The 18,630-nt window shown below is 41.7% G+C and overlaps 1 protein-coding gene across 1 annotated transcript in view; it reads right to left on the bottom strand.

Moving 5' to 3' along the window:
* Positions 1-18,630, bottom strand: part of PLCB1 (phospholipase C beta 1) — a 1,010,585-nt gene that overhangs the window by 68,761 nt on the left and 923,194 nt on the right. The window contains exons 28-30 of the mRNA XM_077282634.1: positions 12,436-12,512; positions 12,255-12,344; positions 5,351-5,408 (exon numbers count right to left, since the gene is read on the bottom strand). Coding sequence (XP_077138749.1) covers positions 5,351-5,408; positions 12,255-12,344; positions 12,436-12,512 — 225 coding nt within the window. The remainder of the gene's footprint in view (positions 1-5,350; positions 5,409-12,254; positions 12,345-12,435; positions 12,513-18,630) is intronic.

Here is an 18,630-nt window from a genome sequence, read left to right on the forward strand (position 1 = left end):
CACACTCCCCAAGGAGGGTAAGCCACAAAAGGTTATTGCTCAATAAGCTGGCTGTTCACCGAGTGCTGTATCCAAACATATTAATGGAAAGCTGAGTGGAAGGAAAAAGTGTGGTAGAAAAAGGTGCAAACGTAAGTGGGACAACGGCAGCCTTGAAAGGATTGTTAAGAAAAGGTCATTCAAAAATGGAGGGAAATTCACAAGGAGTGGACTGCTGCTGGAGTCATTGCTTCAAGAGCCACCACACACAGACGTATCCAGGACATGGGCTACAAGTGTCGCATTCCTTGTGTCAAGTCACTCATGACCAATATACAACGTCAGAAGCCAGAAGCGTCTTACCTGGGCCAAGGAGAAAAAGAACTGGACTGTTGCTCAGTGGTCCAAGGTGTTGTTTTCAGATGAAAGTAAATTTTGCATTACATTTTGAAATCAAGGCCCCAGAGTCTGGAGGAAGAGTGGAGCACTTCATGCTTCCCTCTGCCGACAAGGTTTTTGGAGATGTAAATTTCATTCTCCAGCAGGACTTGGCACCTGTCCACACTGCCAAAAGTGCCAATACCTGGTTTATAAACCACAGCATCACTGTGCTTGATGGGCAGCAAACTCGCCTGACCTTAACCCCATAAAGAATCTATGGGGTATTGTCAAGAGGAAGATGAGAGACAACAGACCCAACAATGCAGATGAGCTGAAGGCTGCTATCAAAGCAACCTGGGCTTCCATAACACCTCAGCAGTGACACAGGCTGATCGCCTCCATGCCACGCCGCATTTATGCAGTAATTGATGCAAAAGGAGCCCTGACCAAGTACTCGGTGCATTTACTGAACATACATTTCCGTAGGCCAACATTTCAGATTTTAAAATAATTTTTCAAGCTGGTGTTATAAAGTATTCTAATTTACTGAGATAATGACTTTTGAGTTTTCATTGGCTGTAAGCCATAATCATCAACATTAACATAAATAAACACTTGAAATAGATCACTCTGTTTGTAATAACTCTATCTACTATATAATTGTCTAAGGGGTACTTCCGTCTGTCCTTCTGTCACCGTTATTCGTTCGCTGATTGGTCTCGGCAGCTGCCTGTCATGGCTGCCGCGACCAATCAGCGACGCGCACAGTCCGGAAAAAAATGGCCGCTCCCTACTCCTCGCACTCACTGCCCGCCGCCCGCATACACCCCTCCGCTCACACAGGGTTAATGCCGGCGGTAACGGACCGCGTTATGCCACGGGTAACGCACTCAGTTACCGCCACTATTAACCCTGTGTGACCAAGATTTACTATTGACGCAGCCTATGCAGCGTCAATAGTAAAAGGATCTAATGTTAAAAAAAATAAAAAATCATTATATACTCACCTTCCGATGCCTTGCCCGCTCCTCGCCACCCTCCGGTAACCGCTCTGTGCAAGCGGTAGATTCCGGTACCACTTACCGCATGGCAGAAGGACCTGCCATGACGTCACGGTCATGTGACCGCGGCGTCAGCACACCCAGGGACCAGAAGCTGCAGCCTGTACCGTGGACAGGCCACAGAACTACAAGTATGGTGAGTATGTACGCACTACAAGGGGACTTCGGATCGGAAGGTGAGTATGTTTATTTTTTATTTTTTAACCTGTCACGTGGCTGGGCAATCTACTACATGGCTGGGTTATATACTACGTCGCAGGGCAATATACTATGTCACTGGGCAATATACTAAGTGGCTCTGTGCTGTATACTACGTCGCTGGGCCACGTCACTGGGCAATATACTATGTCGCTGGGCCACGTCACTGGGCAATATACTATGTCGCTGGGCCACGTCACTGGGCAATATATTACGTCACTGGACAATATACTACGTGGCTCTGCTGTATACTACGTCACTGGGCCATATACTACGTCACTGGGCAATAACTACGTCACTGGACAATATACTATGTGGCTCTGCTGAATAACAACTTATATGACTAAACACCATGGTAACTCATAATTTGACAAAAATCTGTACCATAGGTGAAAAAGGACCAACAAGACCTATCATCACGATAAGCACATAACGCGGAAAGAAAAAAGATGACAAATGGTCACACACAATAAATAGAAATACTATAAACTTTATTAATAGCATACCACAATATTAAAACCAGGTGAAAGGAGGGAAGGTAGTAACAGCACAAAAACCTCTGTTATAGAGTTAACAGGAAGGGTGCCACCAGGAATAACAGTCCTACAGGCTTATACATTATCAGAATAGAAAAAATAAGCAAAAATAGGAAACAAATAGTAAAAAACTAAATAAACAAAAATAATAATTTGATCCTACTGCAGTCAGGAATACCAAGCCAAATAACAACAGTTCACATATAAGATAGGTAAATACAAGAACCGCTATAGTGCTAACCTAATTGAAGTCCCATAGCCTATCAAACAAACATAGTAGATATTATTAAAGCAAGGTACCCACCGCACAGAGGACTGTAGTACTGGAGGCACGCTTCCACCCCAACGCGCGTTTCGGCGATCACACCTTCATCAGGGGGCAAAGACAGTGAGTGCACATGGGTTTAAAAAGCTCCCGGACCGGAAATGAGCGGGTGCAACGACCAAAATAGTCCGTACGGCAACAGGAAAGAAAGAAACAGTGACCGCATATACCGGAAGTATAGGGGCGTGGCTATCAAAGTGATTACGCAGTACCGTGGAAAACATGACGCAGAAACGTCAAAAATAAAACGCTGTAACATGGCAATCAAAACGCAGCAGCGTCAGGAAAAGAACGTAACTCCGTGGAAACCACAACGCTAAATAGTTGCGAAATTTCATGAACACCATAGCGCCGGCGACGTCCAATGGGGGCCAAAGGGAGCCGGAGACCACTGGGGCCCCAAGTGATCCGTAGCATCCAAAGGCCACCACAAGAACGCACCGGCGTATAGGATTCACTAAAGCAGCACCCAAAGATGTAATAATTACTGCTAGATGGAATCACTATGAATGGCCCCATTCAATTGTACATAGACATAATATACTATGTCACTGGGCAATATACTAAGTGGCTCTGTGCTGTATACTACGTCGCTGGGCCACGTCACTGGGCAATATACTATGTCGCTGGGCCACGTCACTGGGCAATATACTATGTCGCTGGGCCACGTCACTGGGCAATATATTACGTCAATGGACAATATACTACGTGGCTCTGCTGTATACTACGTCACTGGGCCATATACTACGTCACTGGGCAATAACTACGTCACTGGACAATATACTATGTGGCTCTGCTGTATACTACGTCACTGGGCAATATACTACGTCACTGGGCAATATACTACGTCACTGGGCAATATACTACTTCACTGGGCAATATACTACTTCACTGGACAATATACTACGTGGCTGGGCTGTATACTACGTCACTGGGCAATATACTACGTCACTGGGCAATATACTACGTGGCTGGGCAATATACTACGTGAGCATACATATACTAGAATACCCGATGCGTTAGAATCGGGCCACCATCTAGTATAATATATGAGTTTCACTTTTAGTATTGAAGAACTGAAATAAATTAACTATTTGATGATATTCTGATTTTGAGAGAAGCCCCTGTATGTGAGCTAGATAGATAGATAAAGATCAATTGTAACAGTACACTATGACTGAATAAATGATCAGTGCAAGGCCTCCCATGCAAAACATCCACTTTTTTTGAAAAATATATAAAAATAGAAAAGCAGCCAGCATTCCAGTATTTACCAAAAATAGGTGGACTTTATTTAGCCCATATGGCATCGCGATGTTTGGTTGCAGTGAACCTTTTTTTCTTGAAAAAAGGTTCACTGCAACCGAACTGTCACCATGACACATGAGCTAAATAAAGTTCACTTTTTTTGGTAAATACTGGAATGCTGGCTGCTTTTTCTATTTTTAAATAGATACATAGATACATGGAAAAACTAGAACAGCACGAGAACAAGGGTGCAAAGCCTCACTGGCAAAAACCAAATGATCCAGAAAAGAAAAGCAACTGGAAACAGCACAAGTTTGAGAAAGGTTCACATTTCTGATGCGAAACGTCACCACAGTCGGCCATTAAAAAACACTTTTTGCCCCCTCAGATGGCATTGCTTTCTGTTGGTTTAAATTTTCTACATTTTTCTTTTAGGGCTATTATTATTCATATTTTACTGGTAACAAAAAATGCTATTGCATACAATTGGAAGAACCCTACACCTCCTTCCGTCCAAGAAATAGTGGAACATATTGCTCTTCATAAAACATATGAACAAAAGTTCTCCATTGCTAATGATAGTTTAAATTTTTTTTCTGATAAGTGGTCCCGTTGGACAGAGGTCTTCCCTTAATGCATCGCAATTTGAATGATTGTTTTGTTTTTCGGAGATTCGTTCGTTCGGAAGTTTTATTTACGGTACGTTAGTATGCGATTATGTGGTAATTTACTGTAAATGTGATTACTTGTTTTTGTATTTCACAAGTGTCTTCTCACTCCTTTTTTTCCCTTTTCTTTCCTACCCTCCCACTAATTTTTCCCTCCCCTTTTCCTTCTTATCTCTTATCCTCATTTTTTCCATCTCCCATTTAAGTTTAAAATTACAATAAAGTTTGTTTGAAAAAAAACAAAAAAACACTTTTTGCATTAATTTTTGGTGTGCTTCCTCCAGTTACCTTTCTTAGATAGATAGATAGATAGATATGAGATAGATAGATAGATAGATAGATAGATAGATAGATAGATAGATAGATAGATAGATATGAGATAGATAGATAGATATATATGAGATAGATAGATAGATAGATAGATAGATAGATAGATAGATATGAGATAGATAGATATGAGATAGATAGATAGATAGATAGATAGATAGATAGATAGATAGATAGATAATAGATAGATAGATATGAGATAGATAGATAGATAGATAGATACAGTAGATAGATAGATAGATATATAGATATGAGATAGATAGATGTGATTACATACTCTAGCTTCCTTTTAGCTTGAGAATAAATCAATAGAAAATGAAATGAAATCCATTTACATTGTCTTTATATCTTAATATTGAACAAGAAAAATATTTCACCCTTAGGTTTCTCCAGACACATTTCCTCCTTATTGTCTTATATTAGATTTTTATTCCATTATTTTTCTCCAGCAACCTCTATTACTTTACCACTACCTGATGTATTAGAGTAATTATCCGGCTGAAATGTAGCTGTCGTAATTAAAACTGAAAAACATTGTGTCTATCTGCATTGGATCAGTAACCACATATTTATCACTGAGTGGGACATGAATCTTCCATATAAAAGCAATCAAGGCAGATACCGTACCCTTTTAATGTATTGCACAACTTCCTGGATATAGGATCTGATCATCTCTGTCTTCTCCCTATGGACAAACATGGACATGACATTAGAATTCACTACAGTATATAACATTACAGTAGACTGGACATTATTAGAAAGATAATTCCTTACCTCAATATTTTTTACATGCAAAATTTGAAGAAAAAAAAAAGTGTATATATATATATAGAAAAAGAAAAAGAGAAAGGTCCAAATCTTGGACCGAAATGTTGCATATGGGCCAATAAATAACATTTATATATATACTGTATATATATATATATATATATATATATATATACACAGAATATAATAATAATAATATATATATATATATATATATATATATATATATATATATATATATATATATATATATATATATAGTATACACAGCATCTCAACAATCCCAGTACATACGGGGACAATATAGTAATAATCTGAGAAATAACTAGTATGGGAGAATGCTAGCTAAGTGACAATATCTGCAAAAAAACATGAAAACTAATCCAACCAATAAGGGATGCAAGTGTTAGGCTAGGTTCCCATTGCGTTAATGGGATAGCGCTAATGGACAGCGTTGCACCGCGTCCGTTAGCGCTCCCATTGCCGGCAATGTTAGAGCGCATTGCTAGCGCGTGTCATTTTCGGCACGCGCTAGCGATGTGCCGGTCTTTTGTAGCGCGCCTCGGACGCTGCTTGCAGCGTCCGCGGTGCGCCAGAGGTCCGTTCCCCGCTCTCGCAGATCGGGGATCTGCAAGAGCGGGGACGTTAACACGACCCCTGAACGCGGCCCCGAAAAAGACATTGCGTTAGCGCAATCTGCTAGCGCTCGCGCTAAACGGATTGCACTAACGCAATCTGAACCTAGCCTTAGGATCATCTGTCCACGAATGCACCAAATTGTCCACAGGATCTTATAGCTATAAACCACTATCCCCTTGATGAAGCCAGATTAGAAGCGAAACGTGCCGACTTGTTTTTAGGTTTTAACAATTGTAGTGGCTGTCCCTTGCACCATATTACAAACACACCACCAACATAATTACTGCAACAATTGGAAAGTGGGGGAATAGTGATCTAACGCAATATTGGAAAATACTCACAAAAGAGACTTAGACCACAAGTTATATTTTAAGAATATTGTTAGTGTCAGGCATATCACATTGTTCATTGTCAACAATACCTAATAAAAATAATGCTATAATAATTTCATTGGAATAAGAAGTTAAAAATGTTTCTTCCATTTGGACTAATTTATATGTATATTGTTATTGTACTGTGATAAATTTGACCACACTCTCAGACTTATGTCTAGTTTAAAGGCCCATTTACACTGGCTGATAACATGTCAGATTCTAACAGTAATGACCCATCAATCACAATAATTGTGTAATGTTAATATGGTGAGCAACTGAATAATATGTCCAAAAATTCTCGTTCATCGAGCATGAAATCATTTAGGAGAGTAAAACTTTTTGAAAATCGTGTAATTGGAGATTAACCTACAACAAGACCCTGGGAAATTCAAGATTCAAGTCATAAATAGGGTTGACCAAGTTCCAAGGCAATACTTCAGTATGAATTGTAGCATTGGAACAAATACATATTTGTAAATGGAGCAAATATATATTCGTAACTAGCGAAAAAAATAGCTTTGTTAATTCGATTAAACATTCTTTTATACAATATCGATGGGTGTACTTGAAATATACAAATTCATATACTCAAAATAACTAGTATCACTTATGGAATTTATATGGGGTCCTATCTACCCATGTAAATGTAGGCTTCAGCCTAGGAGATGATTCTTGTTAGGATAGGTTCCCAGCAAAGAGAATCGCCTCATCATGGCTGCAGGGCATGCATGACTTGGTCAATTTATGTGCTAAGTATTCTCATTTTCCCTACAGTATTTTCTAGAGCAGTAATTCAATTCAAATTTCAAGTATCTCATGTTTTCATTCTATAGCGCTACAGAGTGCTACTTTATTTGTTGGTTATATACACCCAGTTTGCACCTGTACACACCTGTTTTCTGTTTGGAAGTGACGGTCAGTCTTTTGTTATTTGAACGTTGCAGAAATCTACAAGTCATTATCTGTCTGTGTCAACACAGAGCATGATGCTCGATGTTACAATATAATGATCATTATTCAACTATTTATTCTGGTCCTGTAGAAACACTTGTCTGACATAATTTGTTGGTCGTGAGTTACGATCGCATCATTCATCGTTTTAATGATTATCTGCTCGTATAAATGAACCCTAAATTTATAGTATCTAAATATTAGGCAGGAGTGTGTACAAATTTAAATGGGTGGGTTTAGAGAAATCCACAGCAAAATCGACAGAAACATATTTACTGCTGTTTACAAGCGCAAAAATGATCCCATAGCAGAATGATGAGGCTTCATGCACATAGTCCAAGTAGTCCGGCAGTTTCACAAATATATCATAGCACAGAGTCCATGCAGCTCCATACCTCACATGCCATTACATGGTAATGGATGGCACAGTATTATGGAAATACAATGGCTTGCGATAGTATCCCACCCCTTGGCTTTTTACCTATTTTGTTACATTACAACCTGTGTTTAAATATTTTTGCAATTTGAGTTGCGTGTGACGCATCAGCACTAAATAGTCTAAGTTGGTGAAGTGAAGTGAGAAAAATATATACGCATAAATTACATTTATGGGATAAAATAAATAAAAACTGATATGTGCACATGTATTCGACTCTTTTGCTATGAAGACCCTAAAAATTTCTGGTCTGTCAGTATATAAACTTTACCTTTTCTGAAAGGCCACATAGACTGCAACACTATTAGGTAAGAGGCACCACTAACCAAACACAATGAAGACCAAGGAGATCTCCAAACAAGTCAGGGACAAAGATGTTGAGAAGTTCGTCAGGGTTGGGTTATTGAAAAAAAAAAACAATCTCTGATGATCCCCCGGAGCACCATCAAATCCATTATCATCAAACGTAAAGAACATGGTACCACAACAAACCTGCCAAGAGAGGGTCGACCACCAAAACTCTCAGCCCGGGCAAGGAGGGCATTAATCAGAGAGGCAGCACAGAGACCAAAGGTAACCCTGAAGGACCTTCAGTGTTCCCAATCAGAGACTGGAAAATCTGTCCATGTGACCACAATAAGACATACAGTCATATGAAAAAGTATGGGCACCCCTATTAATGTTAACCTTTTTTCTTTATAACAATTTGGGTTTTTGCAACAGCTATTTCAGTTTCATATATCTAATAACTGATGGACTTAGTAATATTTCTGGATTGAAATGAGGTTTATTGTACTAATAGAAAATGTGCAATCTGCATTTGAACAAAATTTGACAGGTGCATAAGTATGGGCACCCTTATCATTTTCTTGATTTGAACACTCCTAACTACTTTTTGCTGACTTCCTGAAGCACTAAATTGGTTTTGTAACCTCATTGAGCTTTGAACTTCATATGCAAGCATGAGAAAAGCTACTTAAAGTGGCCACTTGCAAGTTGTTCTCCTGTTTGAATCTCCTATGAAGAGTGACATCATGGGCTCCTCAAAACAACTGTCAAATGATCAGAAAACAAAGATTATTCAACATAGTTGTTCAGGGGAAGGATACAAAAAGCTGTCTCAGAGATTTAACCTGTCAGTTTCCACTGTGAGGAACATAGTAAGGAAATGGAAGAACACAGGTACAGTTCTTGTTCAGCCCAGAAGTGGCAGACCAAGAAAAATATCAGAAAGGCAGAGAAGACGAATGGTGAGAACAGTCAAGGACAATCCTCAGACCATCTCCAGAGAGCTGCAGCATCAACTTGCTGCAGACGGTGTCACTGTGCATCGGTCAACTATACACCGCACTTTGCACACAGAGAAGCTGTATGGGAGAGTGATGTGAAAGAAGCCGTTTCTGCAAGCACGCCACAAACCGAGTCGGCTGAGGTATGCAAAAGCACATTTGGACAAGCCAGTTACATTTTGGAAGAAGGTCCTGTGGACTGATGAAACCAAGATTGAGTTGTTTGGTCACACAAAAAGGCGTTATGCATGGCGGCAAAAAACACAGCATTCCAAGAAAAACACTTGCTACCCACAGTAAAATTTGGTTCCATCATGCTTTGGGGCTGTGTGGCCAATGCCGGCACCAGGAATCTTGTTAAAGTTGAGGGACGCATGGATTCCTCTCAGTATCAGCAGATTCTTGACAATAATGTTCATGAATCAGTGACAAAGTTGAAGTTACGCAGGGGATGGATCTTTCAGCAAGACAATGATCCAAAACACTGCTCCAAATCTACTCAGGCATTCATGCAGAGGAACAATTACAATGTTCTGGAATGGCCCAGTCCCCAGACCTGAATATCATTGAACATCTGTGGGATCATTTGAAGAGGGCTGTCCATGCTTGGCGACCATCAAACTTAACTGAACTGGAATTGTTTTGTAATCAGGAATGGTCAAAAATACCTTCATCCAGAATCCAGGAACTCATTAAAAGCTACAGTAAGTGAATAGAGGCTGTTATTTTTGCAAAAGGATGATCTACAAAATATTAATGTCACTTTTATGTTGAGGTGCCCATACTTTTGCACCAGTCAAATTTTGTCTAAATGCAGATTGCACATTTTTTGTTAGTACAATAAACCTCATTTCAATCCAGAAATATTACTGAGTCCATCAGTTATTAGATATATGAAACTGAAATAGCTGTTGCAAAAACCCAAATTGTTATAAAGAAAAAAGGTTAACATTAATAGGGGTGCCCAAACTTTTTCATATGACTGTACACTCTATAGAGGTGGTTTTTATGGAAGAGTGGGCAGAAAAAAGCCTTTACTTACACTCAAAAATTGTAAGGCTCATTTTGAGTATGCCAAAAGACATGTGGGAGACTCCCCAAATGCATGTGGGAAGGTGAGATGAGACAAAAATTTATTTTTTTTCGGCCAACAAGGTAAACGCTATGCAAGGTGCTAAACCAACACAGCTCATCATTTCAAGAATACTATCCCCACAGTGATCTATGGTGGTAGCATCATCATGCTGTGGGCATGTTTGTTGGCACCAGGAACAGGGAAAATGGTCCATGTCAAGAGGAAGATGGATGGTGTGAAATACAGGGATATTCTTGAGCAAAACCTGTTTCAGTCTGCCAGTGACTTGAGACACTCCTGTGGTTTAAGTGGAAATGTGTAAATGTTTTGGAGTGGCCTAGTCAAAGCCCAGACCATAATCCAATTGAGAATCTGTGGTCAGACTTGAAGATGGCTGTTCACCATAGGAAACCATCTAACTTGAATGAACTAGAGCAGTTTTGCCTTGAGGAAAGGGCAAAAATCCCAGTGGAAAGCTCATAGAGATTTATCCAAAGTGACTTACACCTGTAATTGCCACAAAAGGAGGCTCTAAAAAGTACTGACTTTAGGGGGGTGAATAATTATGCACACTGAAGTGTTCAGTTATGTTGTCCTATTTGTTGTTTACTTTACAATAAAAAGAAAACCAAAGGTTCACAGTTGTAGGCATGTTGTTTACATGCACTGATGCGAACCCTCAAAAAAAAATAGTGAAACTTCAGGTTGTGAGGTAGCAAAACATAAATAATGCCAAGATGGTGAATACTTTTGCAAGCCACTGTATTTAAACTAACATTTTTCCAGGATAGGGTTACATGGCTGTGTGCTTTGTAGTGCAGCCAAAGAGTGCAAAATGACAATGCTACACTGCAACATAATGACGGCTAATGTGGTTGTGTTGGGACACGCAGGTGGCTGCAGCCACACAATACTTTTAGCAATTTGCAGGTTACAATGTGACCTCATTTATTATGTTGCAGCATTGTGTTACTGTGATCTTTGACCTTAGCTTTGTCACATCACTAAAGTAACCATGTAGCAATAGCCTGATGGTGTGGAGCATATCTCCTTTCTTTTGGTTTCCGTAAATAAAGCTACAGTGTAAGCCCCTTGGACTTTTATGGGTGCTGTGAGGCAGTGACTGGTGTTACGTGTGAGGGTCACTGTGTGTTCCCCCAGGATGCGCACGAAGGAGTATTGAGGTCATAGGAGTGCATTGCAGTCACAGGCATAGCTGTGATTGCAATGCAAAATAAAAGTAAGTGTTAGTCTTGGACAAGCTATTTGTCCAGGGCAGATTTGAGAAAACCTACTGGGCTTTTGTTTTGAAACGGACTACAGTGTGGCAGTCCATTTCCTTCCTGGCCTGGTTTTCTATGTGGCTGGAGGCCACAGGTTGCTTGTTAAAAATCCTGGAGTAGAGGGTTTGGGTATGTTAGGGTCAGTGTCAGTTTGATGTTTGCTAGAGTGCAGAGCTCCACCTGTGTGAGGTAACACAGGCAAGCGGAGCTAAACAGCCAAGGGAGCTGAGAGGCCTGGCACCCACAGCGCTACAGCGGTGCAGTCGCCCACGGCAACTGGTCTCAGAGGTGGACTGGCTGCAATCTAGAGGATATGGTTCCCGGCTGAGATACGGAGGATATCGTGTGCTGTGTTTTTGCGAGTTGAACATTAAACAGACATTTTGGTTTGAACTTTGCTGGGTCACTGACTCATTACTACATAATGTGCTACCACGGCACCACAGTGCTTTATACAAATACGGTAGGTTGTATGGAACCACAATATGTTTGTTTAATTAAGCCCTATTGCCAGACGTACTAGAGGTCATACTTCAAAGACTCAGACTTTAGAGTTTTGGAGATCACATACTTATGATCTGAATGCAGCAAAAAATCATAATGTTATTATTTCAACATCCATTTATATATAAAAAAAACCTACACAAATATTTATATGTTACTGAAATAATTTCCTCAATGAAAATACAAAAATTTGTGTAGCGCCCCACACTTACTCCTCCATCTGATTCTTATCTTTCGATTTGGTATCTGTGACCTTTTCTTGCCGCTTCTTGTCCATCCTCTTTTTTAACTCTTTCTTTTCCCTGCAAAATATAAATTAAAGGTTTATAGATAAAAAATCAAATTATATTAGAACCCATGAGTATATTTATAGACATTAAGAGATTACCGTACTTTTCACACGTTTCCTTGAGCTTTTTCAGCTGGCTGTTCTGGCACTCCTCAGCCACATCTGTCAACTTCTGGATTAGCTGCAATGGAAAAGCATTTATGTCAATAAGGGAGACAATAAGGTATATTGGAGAATTAACCAGCAATAATAGCCCCGACCTCGGGATATTACACTATTCCCTGGGGAAGCATAGTTTCAGCAGATACAGGTTATTCCTTGTGCAGATATAAGAATCATCTGAAAGTGCAATAAGAACTAAACACTTTGCATTCAAGCGTCTGCACTCATAAAAAGGGCAGAGCGATGCGGCACGCAAGGTTAATTGCATAGCACCCAGAGAGATCGCTCCATGCTCACTACATTTGTTTGGGAAACAATTCTACATTATACATAACATTCCATGTCCTCATATTGTCCTCTTTACGGTTGTTAAATTATATATAATCCAATAAACACTGGGTTTAATACATTCAGGTAAGCTAGTATGTTACTGGGAGCATGAATGCTATACTTTAAGGTACAAAGCTGCATTAAACAAGGACTTGAGTTCTGTAAAGCTTGAAGGGTGCATTTTTTCCATAAATTACATTTCTTCCCTATCCACCATGAATACAGGAGAAGGAATAATGTTCATCAAACAATATTATGCCTTGTCGTGGCTGATTGGCGCACATGAATTGATCAAGCTGTGTGCTGGGTATCTCAATTTTATAAGGATTTTCTATGTGGCAATAATACAATTTACATTTATGTGACAACACAGCATTTCTTCTTAATTGTGCCAGACATAAATTTAGATAAACAAGGAGGCATAGACTATTATCTTTATGTTGACTTTTAAATTTATGTATTTCTCTATGCTTGGTCAAGAAGCAAAGACTATTGTTTCTACGAGTCTGGATTCTGTTGTTTGAGTTGCTGTTTGTTGAAACTAGTTGTCTGTTATCTCAGCAAAACAGGGCCGTGGGGGTCATTGAACAATCGGTGTTTGATAATATGTTGATTGACCATTGTGTGGGACCCTGTGGCTTGTTGACCTGCAAACCAGAGAAGGACGAACTATGCATAGTGATTAAATACTCAAACAATGTGAGATAATCTCATCACACCTTCAACTTGAACTCTGGATGATGTCTTGAAGTACAACAGTTTTCAACTATATAAAGGAGATATGCCTCTGTAACAAGATATCCAAACAACCAGAGACTCTTGGCAAAACCACAACTAGGAACAGTATACATGACAGCAGCCAGGACGTCATGGCTCCATCACGAGGGACACAGATTAAACATTCTACAGGATGCCAGCTTAGTGGACCACGGCTCCGGCTGAAAGAATACAGATCTGCTCCTTAGGGTACTGTCAAACAGTGGCACTTTGGTCGCTACAACGGCACGATCAGTGACGTTCCAGCGATATATAGTTATGATATCGCTGTGTCTGACACGCTACTGCGATCAGGGACCCCGCTGAGAATCGTACGTCGTAGCAGATCGTTTGAAACTTCATTTCGTCGTCAAGTGTCCCGCTGTGGCGGCATGATCGCAGCGTGTAACAAAGGTGTGCACGATATTCCCAATGTCCCGTATGACTTCTACATCGCAACTACGTCATGAAATTATCGCTCCAGCGCCGTGCATTGCAAAGTGTGACCGCAGTCTACGACGCTGGAGCGATAATCAAGCGACGCTGCAACGTCACGGATCGTGCCGTCGGAGCGATCAAAGTGCCACTGTGTGACAGTACCCTTAGACATCACTGAACTCAAACATACATTTGGTGATGCCAGGATTTAGACCCATCGGTCACCTGAGCCCCATGGATACGTTTGGGAATGCCAGCATTGGGATGCACCGGTCACCTGTCTCCATGGAGATGTTTGGAAAAGACAGCTTGTGACCCTCTGGTCACCTGGCCTCGTACCTCAATGGAATGTCAACTTCCTAAACTTGTCATTACCTCCTCTCTGTGCGTGTAACAGGTTGGGGTAATCAGCCCTGAAGTCGCAGCTGCTTTAATCCTGGTGAGTCAGCAGAAGGCTGAGACTCTAATTATACACCATATTGGGTATTTTGCTGGGCTTGTTCTATGTGTTATTGTCTGTTTGTGGTTCAATTGAATATTGCCACACTGTTTTACCCTCACACTGTGTTGTCTGAGTACTATTATTCTCAGAGTTAAAGGTGAGCAGGGGTTCAGTTGGATGATCCCTGGTCCATGCGGTCGTGGGCCAGTGGACTACAGCACTAGCTGACCCCCCCATGCCTCCACATTTTGGTGGCAGCAGCAGGATCCTACTCAGCTCGGCAGATATGGGGAGCTGCAGGGGACTTGTGTTCATATACACCATCACAGGGCTCCAAAACCAGGAAGGCATACAGATACAAACAGACCCAGCAGACCATAGTTGAGGCATGCACACCAGGTTTAAGACACCACTATGTCAAATGCCACCAGCTCTGCTTTGGGAAGAGGACCAGAGTGGATGTATAACTGCAATAAGAAATGGCAACTATAAAGGGAATGGCAACTATAGGAGCTCTGCCAGCTTCAACAGAATAAATACCAGGCCACTGACACTCGATCGGGTTTAATCCAGGAACCACTTGATGCGGAGAATGCCATGTGTTGACACAATGGATACAAGTCGGTTCTCGTCAATTACATGTGGAGTTTATTCACAAGGAAAGCATGTAATATGTTCTGAGGAAACTGTATGATTCATGTATTCGTGTCTGTGCTTCAAGACATGCTGATGAACTGTCTCCGATAAGTAGAGAAGAATGACTGAAAGTCTATCACTTCTGGCTAATTAAAATAGGGGAGCAATGTGACAACACAGAATTTCTTCTTAATTATGTCAGATGTAAATTTAAGTAAGCAAGGAGGTATAGACTATTATCTTTATGTTGACTTTTGAACTTATGTGTTTGTCTTTGGTTGGTCAAGAAGCAAAGACTATTGTTCGTATGAGCCTGGATGTTGATGTTTGAGTTACTTTTTGTTGTAACTTATTATCTGTTATTTCTGCAAGACAAGGATGCTGGGTCATTGAAAAATCGGTGTTTGATAATATGTTGATTGCCCATTGTGACTCCATGTAGATGTTCAGAAAATTCAGGTCAACTGGCCTCGTACCTCAATGGACTGTCAGCTTCCTAAGCTTGTTGTTACCTCCTCTCTCTGCGTGCCACAGGTAGAGGTAGTCAGCCCCGGAAATTGCAGCTGCTTTAATCCCGGCGAGTCAGTGGAAGGGTGAGATTCTGTAATTTTCCACCATCTTGGGTATTTTTTGGGGACAGTTCTATGTGTTATTATCTGTTTGTGGTTTAATAAAGTATTGCCACACTGTTTTACTCTCACCCTGTGTTGTCTGAGTAGTACTATGCCCATGGTAAAAGGAGAGTTGGCATTCAGTGGGATGATCCCTGGTCGATGCAATCTCGAGCCAGCGGACTAGATCACCCACTGAATCCTGTGTCTCTACAATTTAAGAGAAACTCACAGCTGATACAGTACAGACCAAAAGTTTGGACACACCTTCTCACTGAACGATTTTTCTGTATTTTCATGACTATGAAAATTGTAAATTCACACTGAAGGCATCAAAACTATGAATGAACACATGTGGAATTATATACTTAACAAAAAAGTGTGAAACAACTGAAATTATGTCTTATATTCTAGGTTCTTCAAAGTAGCCACCTTTTACTTTGATGAATGCTTTGCACACTCTTGGCATTCTCTTGATGAGCTTCAAGAGGTAGTCAGGGGGAGACTTGGGAGCAGGGAAGAAGGGGGCACAGGGATTATGAGGACAGGGTAGATGGGGAACACACGGTGAGAAAGGGGACAAGAGAGATGGGGGAACAAGGGAATGCAGGGGAGACTTGAGTGCAGGGTTGATGGGTCACATAGGGACAAGGGGCAGGGAAGGCATTGGGGTGCAGGAGGACTCAGGGCATGGGAGATGGGGAGCATTGGGGGACCAGTGGAGGAGGGACAAGGTGCATACGGGGGCCAAGAGGAGCACAATGACCTGAACATGGGGACCTATGAGGACATGGGGCACGGGAGAGCAGGGAGGAAATGGGGCTGGTGTCACAGGGGGCCGGGGATGCTGGGGGCCGAGGACGGTGACACACGAGTAGCAGACACACCTCACTGCCGCGCTCCCGTACACCTCTATGTTCATCCACGGATCCTCCAGATGGCCGCCTGTTCCTGGTCCCAGCAGCCGCCACAGGCTCCACCAATATGGCTGCCGCCATCACCTGTGCAGATGCCGCACTGCCTGGGCCCGGCACATAGCGGGTGCGTGATGAAGTGACATCGTGTACCCGCAGTGTCAGAGGCAGAGGGGTATGATGGGAGAGGGAGCGTCAGTTGATGCTCTCTCCTCCATCATTGCTTTGAACTGTATGATGCCGGTATAGTTCAATGCGGCGGCGGAAGTCGGGTGCCTCTGACCTGCCGAGCCCTGACCTGCCAGTGCTGCCCTTCATAAACTGTTCTAAGTACATAGGCACAAATGTCAGGAATTGCTAAAAATAACTCCACTTCTCAGGGCAATGGGAGCAGTGCCCTGAGGACTGACCCTGCCAGCAGTTTCCCCCTGTTGTACCCAGGAAAGGTGGGCAGCGCAGGGGGGACATGCCAGGTCTGGAAGATGTGCCTCATCCTCTCCTCCTCACTGGTGCTGGAGGTGTTGCTGCTACCTTTGCAGCTGCTGCTCCCGGTGACTTCCACAACCGCCATCATAGTGCACAGCTGGGCGTCCACAGACTGCCCACTGTTGGATGAGGAACATCCCGGAGCTAGCTGCGGACACAGCCACTGGTTCCCTTCCCAGCTCTCCTCTCACCCGTGGGCTGTTCCTTCCCCGCTCCCCTATCACACCCTTCTCTCATTCCCTGCGCTGAGTATGCTCCCTGCTGAGGTGAATAGTAAGGAGGGAGAAGTTAATGGCGGGTCCATGTGGTCAGCATGTGATCTGAAAAGATGGGGCCCTTTGCGCGCCCCCTCTGTTCATCAGGCCCCATACGCCAGTCAGGGCAGTAATGCCCTGATGGCGGCCCTGGGCGCACGCACATACAGTTAAAGCTTTTGCTGGTGTCGGCATGCATCTGACCTGCCGGGCCCGGTCACAGTGGCGACCGCTGCGACCGTGGTAGTTATGCCCCTGACACCCTAACTTCTGTGGGGAACCACTTCCAATAAGTTAAACTCACACATGCTGGGCCCAATAACCTTTACCAAAATGATTTGGGATCATTGCTCCCAAGAACTCCCACTACTATCAGAACATTCCCCCTTGACTTCATTCCTATTTAATCCAGCAATACCGGATAGTCTGAATAATAGTCAGACAAAGCCATGGTTTAATAAACAACTTTTCTGCTTTGCAGATATATTGGATATGCACTCCAGCACCTTATTACCTTGTAACATATACACCAGGCATAAATTACAGGCTAACTCCCATTACAGATACCTACAGATCAGACTATATGCACTGTTTTTATTTTACCTTTAAAGTCTCCTACCCCACGCATTTTGAAAGATAGTGCAGAGCAGGTATTTCAACCAAAGGCCTTATATCGGATATCTATCAGATACTAATTAATTCCTATCCGTATGATTACCCCAAATACTATGAGGAAATGGAAAGGCTTTTTGGGAGAACTTCTTCCACCTTGTATTTGGCAGGAGATCTGTAAAAATGGAGCCAAAACTAATAGTATATGTTACACATACATGGAAAATGAGTATAAATTACTCATGTTTTGGTATCATACTCCTTTTTTGCATAAACTCAATCCTGCCATCCCTAGTTGAAAGAATCCTCCACTATTGTCAGCAATCAGTAATAAGTTATTTTTAAAATATTGAGAGTCTTGAGTCTCTAATTTAGTCTCTTATTGTCTTTTATCATTAGTTTAAATACTTTTACATATTTTGCCTTTTTTTCACCACGTAGGGAGACAATCAGTTACGTGTTCATGACGAGCAACTAACGGCCAACATTCAGAATCCACCTATTCTGATTGACACAAAGCTTCCAATATGTATTTTCCAGGTAAATATTTGTGTTTTTCCTCCGTATAAGTGTTTCTTGTCAATAAATCATTGTAAGTACCAATCATTTTAGTTTTGAAGAAATGCAACAGCGAGGACATGATAATGTAAGCAAGGTG

The sequence above is a fragment of the Ranitomeya variabilis genome, chromosome 2, assembly GCF_051348905.1.
Source record: "Ranitomeya variabilis isolate aRanVar5 chromosome 2, aRanVar5.hap1, whole genome shotgun sequence".
Taxonomy (NCBI): domain Eukaryota; kingdom Metazoa; phylum Chordata; class Amphibia; order Anura; family Dendrobatidae; genus Ranitomeya; species Ranitomeya variabilis.